This window comes from Chelon labrosus, assembly GCF_963514085.1.
Source record: "Chelon labrosus genome assembly, chromosome: 17".
Classification (NCBI taxonomy): domain Eukaryota; kingdom Metazoa; phylum Chordata; class Actinopteri; order Mugiliformes; family Mugilidae; genus Chelon; species Chelon labrosus.
In genome coordinates, this window is record NC_140350.1 from 15,846,071 (window position 1) to 15,857,509 (window position 11,439).

The 11,439-nt window shown below is 41.6% G+C and overlaps 2 protein-coding genes across 2 annotated transcripts in view; one reads left to right on the forward strand and one right to left on the reverse strand.

Annotated features, from left to right (window-relative positions):
* Positions 1-1,178: 1,178 nt before the first annotated feature.
* On the reverse strand, positions 1,179-8,456 carry alg8 (ALG8 alpha-1,3-glucosyltransferase; the record flags this gene model as incomplete). Its single annotated transcript, XM_084564224.1, has 13 exons — positions 1,179-1,780; positions 2,199-2,271; positions 3,663-3,760; positions 3,851-3,990; positions 4,699-4,838; positions 4,922-5,042; positions 5,683-5,786; positions 6,050-6,176; positions 6,828-6,895; positions 6,989-7,098; positions 7,413-7,606; positions 7,881-7,959; positions 8,371-8,456. The coding sequence occupies 13 exons, from the start codon at positions 8,454-8,456 to the stop codon at positions 1,555-1,557; spliced, it is 1,566 nt and encodes a 521-aa protein (XP_084420350.1). The 3' UTR covers positions 1,179-1,554.
* A 788-nt stretch (positions 8,457-9,244) lies between these two features.
* The window catches only part of ccdc90b (coiled-coil domain containing 90B), a gene marked incomplete at its 3' end in the record, with an annotated part of 2,424 nt that continues 229 nt past the window's right edge, over positions 9,245-11,439 (forward strand). The window contains exons 1-8 of the mRNA XM_084564314.1: positions 9,245-9,363; positions 9,881-10,000; positions 10,079-10,182; positions 10,319-10,420; positions 10,724-10,765; positions 10,858-10,929; positions 11,142-11,195; positions 11,264-11,378. Coding sequence (XP_084420440.1) covers positions 9,309-9,363; positions 9,881-10,000; positions 10,079-10,182; positions 10,319-10,420; positions 10,724-10,765; positions 10,858-10,929; positions 11,142-11,195; positions 11,264-11,378 — 664 coding nt within the window. The 5' untranslated portion in view covers positions 9,245-9,308. The remainder of the gene's footprint in view (positions 9,364-9,880; positions 10,001-10,078; positions 10,183-10,318; positions 10,421-10,723; positions 10,766-10,857; positions 10,930-11,141; positions 11,196-11,263; positions 11,379-11,439) is intronic.

Sequence of the window (11,439 nt, forward strand, 5' to 3'; positions counted from 1 at the left end):
CTGTAAAGCTCATTACCATGTTAGGTCTTATTTAATCTGTACAAAACCAAATAGTTTCTTTTAACAAATCTGAACACTGCAACACGTTTTTGGTTTTTGAGAAGCTGCAGGCTTTTGATTACAGTCGGAAATCTTTCAGTTTTAACAAATGTAAATAATCATTGGCTACGTGAACATTTTGTTTACCGTGTTGCTCGTTAGTTTTGGGCGACTGGTCTCAGATTCAGATGAAAGCTATCGAGCGGTTCTGTAATTTGAAAACTTTCTATTTTTATACGACGATTTGTGCGAACGAGACACAAGGCAACGAAGAGGAATGTGATTAAGAGTTAAAAACTCTACACGGCTTCGCCGTAGGCTGGAGTCTCTCCCAGCATGCATCATGTTAGGAGGAGGCCATTTTGTCCTTTACGCTCCAAAACCGATAGTCGTACAGTCAGATCTGATCAACAGGTTAGCGTCAATGCAAACAGTTTTTATTGTGCAATAGTGTTCTGTAAAACACTACATTCATTTTAACCAATCATGTTTTGTGTTGCCTTATCAATAAAGTTTTTAAATAAACTCCTCGTCTTTCTTTTAACGTCTGTGCTCTTGAAAAATCCAGCTCAAGTGTTCCTTTCACTTTTCTGATGTTTAAGAAGAAGAAAAAATGGCGATTAATGAAAACGTCAGTTTCTACGCAGATGATATTCTGATACATGTTCCATCCTGATTATCATCTTAAACCAGTTTTCCAGGACAGATGTAGCACGACACCCAGAAGCTGATGGAGGATCTAAAAGTCTTTAGTCTGTCCGAAACCAGAACCTTCAGCTGAAAGATTGCTTGGAAATCCTGCTGGATTGATACAGAGAATAAAAATACCTCTAAATCAGCTGGACAGTCCTCCAACCAACCAGACATTTAAACTAATCAGATGATGTGTATGACTACTGTTACTCTCCTGTCCATCTCCACATTAAGCCCCGCCCACACGATCTGATTGGCCCGGCAGATCTTTACTGGAGCAGAATCAGTCCCCAACAGAGAGACTCCAGACAAACTTTCTGACATAAAAACTAAATAAATAAAATATGCAAGAAAATGTTGGACTGGCTTCCAGGCTATGACATTTTGTCAAAGACACAATAATGAAAAAAAGTAAAAAAGTTTATTTTTTATTTGAAAATGGACAAAAAGAAACACAATCAATGTTGTTCAGTTCTGTTTTGGTCCACATAGTTATTTTTTATTTTATAATTTCAACTTTCCTTGAAACTGAAACCTCCGAGTGGTGGGGTTGAGTTTCAGTGACGGCTCAAACATAAAATATTTACAAATAAAAAACATTATGAGCTGCTTGACTGCACTACCTCCCTTCATGCATCAGTGCATCCGGAATGTCCTGAATCAAAGCCGATCAGCTGAAGTTACTGATCTGTTCATGTGTAAAGACGACAGAAGCTTCCTCCATCTCACTGATCACATTTGCATTGAGCAGTCTGGGTGCCTTGCTCATGGGCAGGTTCGGGGTCATGTGGGTGTGTCGGGGCTCTAACCTGTGACCCTCTCTCAGGGCTGTTTGGGTTTCTCCTCTGGCCGCAGCAGAGTGGCGTACAGACGGAGGAAGGAGTAGCCAACACCGACCGAGCAGTACACTGAGGTGGCCAGCAGGGGGAGGAAGGGCAGCCTCTGTTTCCAAGGCGACAGAGGGAAGACGCCCTCACAGGCGATCGCCATGGCGACCAGGCCTAGCAGGTAGATGACCTCCAGAGGACGGAGCAGCGACCCCTGACCTCTGAGAGGAGCATCATCAGATTAACACAGTTTCTTTAGTTTATTTTACAGATTGTTTTTATAAACTTTACTCACATCAATATTTCTATTAGATTCATAAATACACCCTCACTCTGGAGGTTCAGACAGAGTTTTGTAAAGTGCCTTGAGATAATTTGTATTGTTACTGAAACTAATGACTTTAAATAAATTAAATAAAAACTAATAAGTAAAAAAATAAGATAAATATAAAATAATACAAACAAGTTTACTGCAAGTGTCAGATTTAAAAACTTATACCTAAACTCTGAACGGTCATCAGTGAAATAAGACTTTAATATTATAAATTTATTTTTTTTATTTTTTTTCATATTTAAATCTATTGACAGCCTGCATTAGTTTTGTACCTAATTAACTGGCAAAAATCGAGTGTAGTTTACCTGTGGAGCTTCCTGAGAGCCGTGAAGGAGAAGATGGTGAAGAGCAGCATCAGAGACACTTTGATCAGCAGCTCTGAGAAACATGGTTAAATAAAAGTTTCATTAAAGTCTCATTCACACTGAGCAATGATCAGTGACTGGTAGCCATCTACATAGCGAGCGAGCTAACTACTTTACTTCATGGACTGGTTGTGCTCTCACGCTGCTAGCTTAGCATTAGCATTAAATAACCGATTATCTCTCAAGATACAGACGATCCACCAATCACTTAAGGAAGAGAAATAAATAGCCTTTAATAGCATCCACTAGCTAATCAAAGCAACGTGATAAGGACTTTCTGCTAACATGGACAGGGCAGGGCTTATGCCCTATACTGCAGCCAACCACAAGGTGGTAGTTCAGATGTTTAAATGTTCCAGTTATGTCACACTGAATAAAAGCATTTCGTGACTAAGCCAACTAGTGTCCACAGTGCTAGCCCACCAAGCCAGGAAGAAGTTAGTAGCTTCATGTCAGCTTCTTTGTTGAGGATAGCCCAAGCCAGCAATAGGGATACAGGTGTTAGACCTAACGTTAGCAACCATGTTAATGTTAGCAGACACTGGAAAAATTACTAGTCTCTCACTAGCTTTCAGTTGTTGGCTAGTGTTCTGCCTGTTTGAGTGCAAGTAGTTTTTGTGTTCTGCAGTGCGCCCTCCTGGTCATTCAACAGGGAATTTCCTTCAGAGCTAACCAGACAGAGAAAAGAGCACATGTGCCGGCATCTGCTGCTGCCATTTATTTTCAACATTGTTGATTCAACGTTGTTGCCTTGGACACTATTTGTCCGTGAGTATTTTGTGTTACCCATTGCTTTAGACTATATGCATGGTATATTTTCTGTGTATTTGTTTGTTGCAGATTAGGTATAAAGGTGACTTAATTGATGGCTAGCATAGCTGCAACCTGTCAGTGAAAGGAATATTGTTCCGATTCTGATTTGTGTTTGCATTTTGTGCTTGGTCGCAGTTTTACAGTAAATGTGGGTCTTCATTAAACATGCAAGAAAAGTAACACCTTGTGTTTATTGGAGGACTGCAGACTGTTGGCTAACTGTCTAGCTTTTGATAAAGACCACTCATTGCAATATTTAGCTACCCTTAATAAATCAAAGCATTCCTCTGGCTGAGCTAACCAGCATCTAACTGCTAGCCAAACAAGCAAGACAGAAGCTATTAGCTTCATGATAGCTTCTTTGTTGATGATAGCATTCAGCACAAACAATAGTCAATAGACCTGCACCAAAAAGGTAATGCAAGAGATGCTGTTTGCTAATGTTAGTGAACCAACTTATTGTAGGTAGTGTGGGGATGAGACAGCTAACATTAGCAACCATGCTAACATTAGCAGAAGTTGGTAAAATTACTCAGTTTTTAGTTTTAATGTTTGGCTAGCTGATCAAAACGTTTAAGGATCCATGTTCACCTGCAGGGGTGAAGATTAGTGGGAACAGTGAATAATGACCCGTGGAGGTCAGCAGCAGGAATATCCCAGCATCCTCTCTGCTCTCCACCGCCAGGATGCTACGGAAAAAAAAGAAAAAAAAAAAGATGGTGATTTAACGAGACAAGTGCTGCTGATCGATCATGAGGTCATGTGACCTGACGGATCACCTGAGAGGCAGGATGGCGATGAGAATGGCCTTCTCATGGACGTGCCAGCCAAACATGAAGGAGCCGAGAGCGCAGAGCAGCAGGCAGCGCAGGAAACGGCGAGCATTGCGAGGACGCCCCCACAGCGACACCACGGCTGGCTTCAGACAGAGAGAGAGGTCAAGTTTAATTTGACACCAAAAAAAGCTTTCAGACTTTTAATAAAACACATGAAGACGTCCGGAAGGAAGCAGATTAAAATGGTAGTTCCTGTTCAGAAATTTCACAACAGTTTCCTCATTAAACATCTGCAGACGCTTCAACATGTTAAGGTTGATTCTAAACTCCTGTTTTCACGTCTTAAACCTGGACACGATTTTATGAGACAAAGGCTAAAGTTAGAGGCATTTCACTTTCAAAATTAAAGCAAGTTTGCTTTATTTCTGACAAAGATTTTAACACTGGTTCCAGAGGTTTGTGATGTCTCCTCCATTATCTCCCTCTAGTTCTGTATCTTTCATGTGTCTTTACTTTTGTCCAACTCTACTCTGTCGTCAGACTTTTTACATCCTGACGCTGCTCTCAGACTTTTTACATCCTGACGCTGCTCTCAGAGTTGGAGCCTCTGTCATGATCTCAGATTTATAACCAAAGGAAGCAAGAGATGGAAGATATTTTAAAAGTATTGATAACGTCTCTTTTAAATCAAGATTCATTCGGTAACGGTCTTAAAACTCTTTGAAGACGTGTCACTGTGCTTTCATGTCATCTGTGTAAATGTTCTGGTGGCTGAATAAAGTTTATTTAAAGAGATAAATGTGTGAATAATCTGAGAAGACATCCTCTCTAAGCTAACAGTGTTAGCTCACCAGGATGGACAGCAGAGTGCAGACAAGTGTGACGGAGGGAGAGACGGAGGGGAGGACCGAGTGCTGAAACTCCTGAACCAAGCCACCTGTCATGGACGCTCGGGGAAGCTCCGCCTCCTTCAGGAGCTTCAGGCGAACACCTGAAATAAAAAGAGACTCAGACTGAGCGTTAAAGTGAAATATGAGTTGTGTAACGAGACATCCAGAGGAAGAGCAGCCTCACCGAGCACCGCCAGGCCTTTATCCAGAGCATTGTAGAGGGCCCAGAGGTTTGGGGCCCAGTAGGCGTGACAGAGGCCCCTCTTAAAGGGGAAGAGACGGGACAGGACCTGAGGGAGCTGCCCCTGAAAACACAACACTCCTTCATCAGAGACAAAGTAAAATCATCATCACCAGTGTCCCTTTGGGGGAAATGCTAAAAGCTAGCTGCATGAAACCAACACTGCAGTCTGTATTCAAGGTTTCCATAGTTTTATGTTGTCATCATATAGCACTGTGCTAATCACTGTGGAATTTTGTCCAGACCAAAAGCCAGTTACTAGCAAAGAGCTAGGCTACAGAAGCTAACCTGCACTACAGCTATATGAAGGCAATGCCAGTATTTTTATGGATTCTATAATGTGCACAATGGTAGAATGTGATGATGTCCAGACTAAATAAAATGTCCAAAGGTTGAATTGTGTGCCTCCTGTAGTGGATCAGTCAATCAGTAGTATTTTGCAGCCAGATTTCTTTTCAAAAGGTAAAAACTAATTTAGCAAAGATAGTTAGCAGCAATGAGCTAGACTACAGAAGCTATGATAGCTAATTAGCTAGTGTTCTTGTGATAAGAGCTAATATACTTGTTGTTTCTGTGCGGTTGAAAACTAGAATGAAAACATTTAAGAAACAACTTTGAAGAAGGTTTTTTTTTAGACCAACATCTGACTATTTGACATGTGACTCATAAAACGCATCTTGATCGGGATGTCCCGACAGACTCACCATGAAGATAAACGGGCCGAAGGACAGTGCGCAGACTGAAACCACGATGCTGCCGAGCATCAGCAGACGCAGCGGGCTGAAGCTCGACCACCGGACGGACCCGTCTGCAGAAAACAACAAACACGACAGAGGCCATTGATGTGAGAGCTAGTGGCCGTTATGGATCACACAGTGTTCGGTGTGTTGTTCACAGCTGATTGACATTTGTGGTGGTTGCTAGGATGCGTCACCTGGTTGCTATGGTGTGTGTTGTACTAATACCATTTATTAATTGGTAAATTCACCAAAAGCAAACTGATGAACATGGAAATAAACCTGTGTGTTTGGTTTAAAGGTTCTGGTTCTGGTTCTGTCAGGTGGTCGGTACCTTTGTGGTCCTGAGTGAAGCAGTAACTCCTGAGCAAGAAGACGCCGTAGGCCGGAGCCACGTACAGGTAGATGTGCTTCAGGTTGAGCAGGATGGAGAACAGCAGCGCCCCCTGCAGGTGCTGACCCTGTGTGACACGTGGAGTCAAAATCCAACACTGACGTTTTAGAGCCGATTGAGTCGAGTGAAAATGTTTTACGTTTAAGACTCAACATGCATGTATTCTACAGAACTGAGCAGTGAAGCTAAGCTACACAGCACAGAGCTATGTGAAAAGACATTTAAGTTTGTTATCTGGTTTCTGGTTTTGTTTTTGTGATAAGAACCAATATCCTTTTAGTTTCCCTACTGTTATTTATTTCAAGTACTGTTTGGAGGAAGGTACTTTTTGATGAATACTGAGTTAGCCTTTTGGATCTATCCATCTGGATTTCATTACAGGGTAGCTTTGTAGGCTAGTACTGAGTTTTATTTTTTTTGTTTGTTTGTTTTTAAATCGATGTTAAATGATCAGGATGTCCTTAACGAGTTTTATTCTGGGATTCTTTTAGACGTCTCCTTTTCTGTCAGAGCCTGAATCTGATCCAGAGAATGCTGCCGACAGCAAGTATGGCGGGACACGGCTTTTGGTAGCTATTTCCAAAATTAACGCCTTCATGGACTTTCCATTTTCTCTCAGAGAAATCTTTAGTAACTGATCACCTGGAGAACAATGAAGGTCTATAACACTGTCAGAAATAAGAGGAGGAAGTAGCATCAGGGGCCGTGATGTTTGTACCTTCAGGTGTTTGGCCACCGACAGCAGCAGGAAACCAAACAGGAAGCCGTTGTACTGGAAGTGAAGATCTGAGAGAATGTGAAGGATTTTAAAGTGTCCTTAATACATTGGCCACAGAATTAATTGACCTCCGCTGAGGCGTTCAGGTGTCTGAAGGATACGGTCGACGATGAGGAGTCCGAAGTTCCACAGCAGCAGAACGGCGAGGACAAAGGACGGCCGGTTCAAAACGTCCTGAGAACCTTTCTGCTCCCGAACGCACCTGCAGCACCTGGAGGAGGAGAGAGCCAGTCAGAGTGGAGCAGACATGGGACGGACAGATTATGGTTTTAGTAATAATGAGTTAATAAAGGAATAAACTCAAAATGTGTAATAGTCAGGAGAAAAAAAATAATAATAATTGGAGAGACAATGTTTTGTAATTCAGTAAACCTATAAAAAATAAAATAGAAATATTTGTTTTAATAATTTTCTAACTGTTTAAAGAAAGAAAAAAATGAATCAAATAAAAACTGTCATTGTTGTTGGCCAGCAAACATCTAGATCAGGATGTGTTTGGGACGGACGGGTTTGAACGGAGCTCACTCTCTGGCCGCGAGGACGAACACCACGTCGGTGAAGATGACCGAGAGCCTCTGGAACAGCACGGCGGACGGGCCGGCGTAGTTCAGGTTCTCCACCCGCAGCATGTCCTCGTCAAAGAGCCGAGCCACGTGGGACAGGCCGAACTCAAACCAGGCGAACAGCGGCGGGTAGTCCAGAGTCCACTCAGATGAATTCTATAGGGAACGAAGAAGAAAAAGAGAAGATAAGTCCAGATTCTCTTGATGCCTTCATCAGTTTCAGTTCAATAAATACAGATATTGAACTGATTTGACAGTATTTTAGACAGAATCTAAAATACTGTCAAATATAAACCTCTTCCTTGTCCTCCTGCCTCTCTAGAGGTTTAATCTCTTTATATTTCCCTGAAGTAAATAAATCCAACTCTAACACGTTTTCCTCTCTGTAGCTATTCCCTCTGATCTGTGCTCTGAAGCCCCTCAGACTGACCTCGTAGTACCACCTCGACACCGGCAGACTGTGGGTGATGGCCAACCAGTTCCTGTGGACCTCGAAGTCTGTGGAGTGACTGATGACGAACAAGAGCAAGAGATGAAAATACAACAACAACAAACTCTACACTCTGATTTAGTCTCCAAAATGAAAAGCGACGCCATCTTGTGGCCGTTTGGAGACAAAGTCCTGGAGTTAATAACACGTCAGTTTAATGTTCCAACAATCCTTCCTTGCTTTAAATAAAATAAAATTAATACAAAATGTTTATTCTCTATTGTCTCATGCTTGTATCTGCGCACACACACAACCCCCTCAGTGTTAACTAAAAATCATCTGTTTAAAGCTAATGTTAGCTATTCGGTCCGTTAGCTGAATGCTAACAGGCGTCTCTTCAACTTTTAAATTATCGCCCAGCGAATAAAAACATCGTCCAGAATCTGCGCCGACAAACGCAACAAGTCCACAGCAAAGTCTTCACACTCACTAAGCGTTGATGAACAGACACTTGAGGAAAGAAACTCCCAGAGCTAACGCTGGAAACCAGCTCCCGCTGTCCACCGGCGCCGCCATGACAGCTGGGTTGTTGATTTTAAAGGCGAAACTTTATTGACAAATTCTGGGAAAACAATTCTTCACCGACATTCTTCTTCATATGAACCTCTAATAAAAACTAAAAGCTGGTTTGTAGTGATTTTTTAATTTTATTGTTTTCGCAATGAAGTTGACATTTTTAGATAAATTTATTGTTTAAATACAAAACTATTTTCGTGCCGGATGTGACGTAATGGCGTAGACGCATTTAATGTTACTACGTACACTCGGGAATTCTGAACTTTTTAATAGTTTCTGGCTGTATTTGTTTGGTTTGTTAGAAAAAAACAGGATTTCTTGATCAATCTAAAAACTTATTACCTAGCTTGAAGTGAAAACAGTTGTTTCTGAATTAGTTTTGTTTGCTTTTAGTTCTGGTTGTTTCACTCCCCAAAAATGTAATATTTGATGTAAAAATATCAAAGAAATTTTTGTTTAGGATTTTTTGGTTTGAATAACAGTACTAATAACCGTAGGTTAACATAAACAAACATTTAATTACAATTCTGATATTTACAGACTTTTTTAAGACTTTTAAAACCTTTTTGATAACATTACCAACATTATTATTTCTGAAAAACTGTTAATATGTATACTTTCTTATACTGCATATATAAAGTGTGTATAGTGTATATTGTAAATTAGCTTTCAGACTACTGTGGTTCTCGTCTCTTATAAGAGGACTACAGGAAGATTAAGAAATCCGCGGGAACCTGAAGGCACCATCGTAACCGTGATCACACTGGTTCCAGTCGGTCAGGTGTTTGTGTCTTTCCGAACTTTTTACCTGTCTGGGCTTCACTGAAACTCAGAAACACAGAAACTTCCGGGATGAACGTGCTGCTACGACGGTGTGACCCGTGGCGGCTCGCGACCACGTGGGCAAGTGAGTGTTTACGAAAGTGGAAAGTTTACAGAGTTTACTCTCATTAAAGTTTTCTACGGTAACATTGATCGATAAGTAACCACTTAAAATGTTCTAATATGAAATAATGTGAGTAAATAAATAGTTTATTATCTATTCATTCGGACTGAGCCAGGCTAACTGTTTCTATTTACTTTCAGTCTTTATGCTAAGCTAAGCTAACCACTGTCAAGCGACAGTTCCTCAAACGACCACTAGAGGCTCCAACAGTGAGTCGGAGTCAGTCCCCATTGACCTCCATGTTAAATCAAAATGTTTTCAGCCTGCTACTAAAACAGATTTGATCTCTGTAGCTAATTAATTAATTAAGTCACCTGTTAAAATGATTTCTAGACCTAAAGTCAAACAGAACTGAGGGGTGTGGCGAGTCATAGGTGGAGTCAGGCACTGCCAAGCGCGTGGTGGCTGAGGACACCATGTTGTGCTTCAGAACTGGTAGTCTGGAAAAAAAAAAAAATGGTCTGAATGTGTGTGACAGGTTTTCATGTGGGAGCCCCTCTGATGACCTTTGACCTGAGGAAAGTTGAACTGACGCCTCTGGAGCAGCGAAAGCTCACCTTCGACTCGCACACCATGGTGACGGAGCTGGAGAGCAGTGGTGAGCTGAGTGGGGCTGAATGTCCCAGTTCAGAAGCTGCTTGGGAAACTGGATGTTTTAAGTTTTGTTTTTGTGCAGGTTTTGAGAAGCGCCAGGCGGAGCTGATCGTTTCAGCTCTGGTCACCCTGACTACAGCCAACATGGACATCGTCTACAAAGACATGGTGACCAAATCCCACCAGGTAGGAGGCCAGAGTTTAGCAAATGGCTGGGTTTTGTACATTAGAATGTCAATTATTTGCACGGGACACTTCATTGAGGCTTAATTTAGGGGTCACGTATCTATGCTGTCAGGTCATATCTGCATTCCGTCTACAGGAGATTGCGCTGCAGCAGATCATGGCCCACTTGGACTCCGTCAGGAAGGACATGGTGATCCTGGAGAAGAGCGAGTTCGCAAACCTCCGATCTGAAAACACGGTACAACGGGACAAATGTCTTTTAATTCCAGCTGAATAATATAAACTCAGTGTTAATGTCTTGGAGAATACTAAGCTTCTCTTTTTAAAGATCAAACGGTTCCAACTCAGCTGCTGTTAAAGTGGCTGTAGGCGTCCCACAGGGCTCTACTATTGGTCCTCTTACATTCAATTTATAAACCATGTTTTTATGCTGATGGCACAGTTTATTTTCTCCTAATCTGATCATTATTAATGTACAGAATACATATTTAATGTTCATGCTGGAGAGACCGACCTTTAAAAACTCATTTTGTTCCTGCAGAAAATGAAGCGAGAGTTAGAGCAGCTCCAGAACCGACTGAAGGTGAGAAAGTAAATTAAAACCATGAGCTATGATAAAATGTGAAGTGTTTAAAAAAACGTGTCAGTCCTTCTTTTGTTGTTGTTGTTGTTCAGGAGGAGAGTCAGAAAGTCAGAGCAGAAACTAAACTAGACATCAACCTGGAGAGGAGCCGGATCTCTGACATGGTGAGTTTAGAGAATCACAGAGGGACAGTGAATGCACCAGGAAGTTCTTCTACCTCCATGTTTCTGTCCCTCCTGGAAACTCCACATCTGATGTTTATTTATTTGTTGATAATTAGTAAAGGTCACCACCAGAACCTCTACTCCTCATCCATCAGTCTCGAGGTTTTTATTTCCTCTTCTCTGATTAAACAAGTTTCTTGTTTTTCCTCCAGTTCACTGATCAGGACAGGAAGTTGATGGAGGCGTCCTCAGAGTTTCACCACAAGGTAAAAACCTGAAGCATCGTTTACGTTGTCATTCAGCAGAGAGCGATCTGATTGGTTGTTGTGTTTAGAAAGCCGAACTGGACAACGACAACATGGAGATCAGCAGGAAGATGGATCTACAGGTGGCGTCTCTCAGGACGGTTCTGGAGTCGCTCAAACTGGAGACGATCCGCTACATGGCAGGTAACACCTCCCACTCACTGAAGTTATCGTCTTCTTCTACTTTTTTTTTTTTTTTATTAAC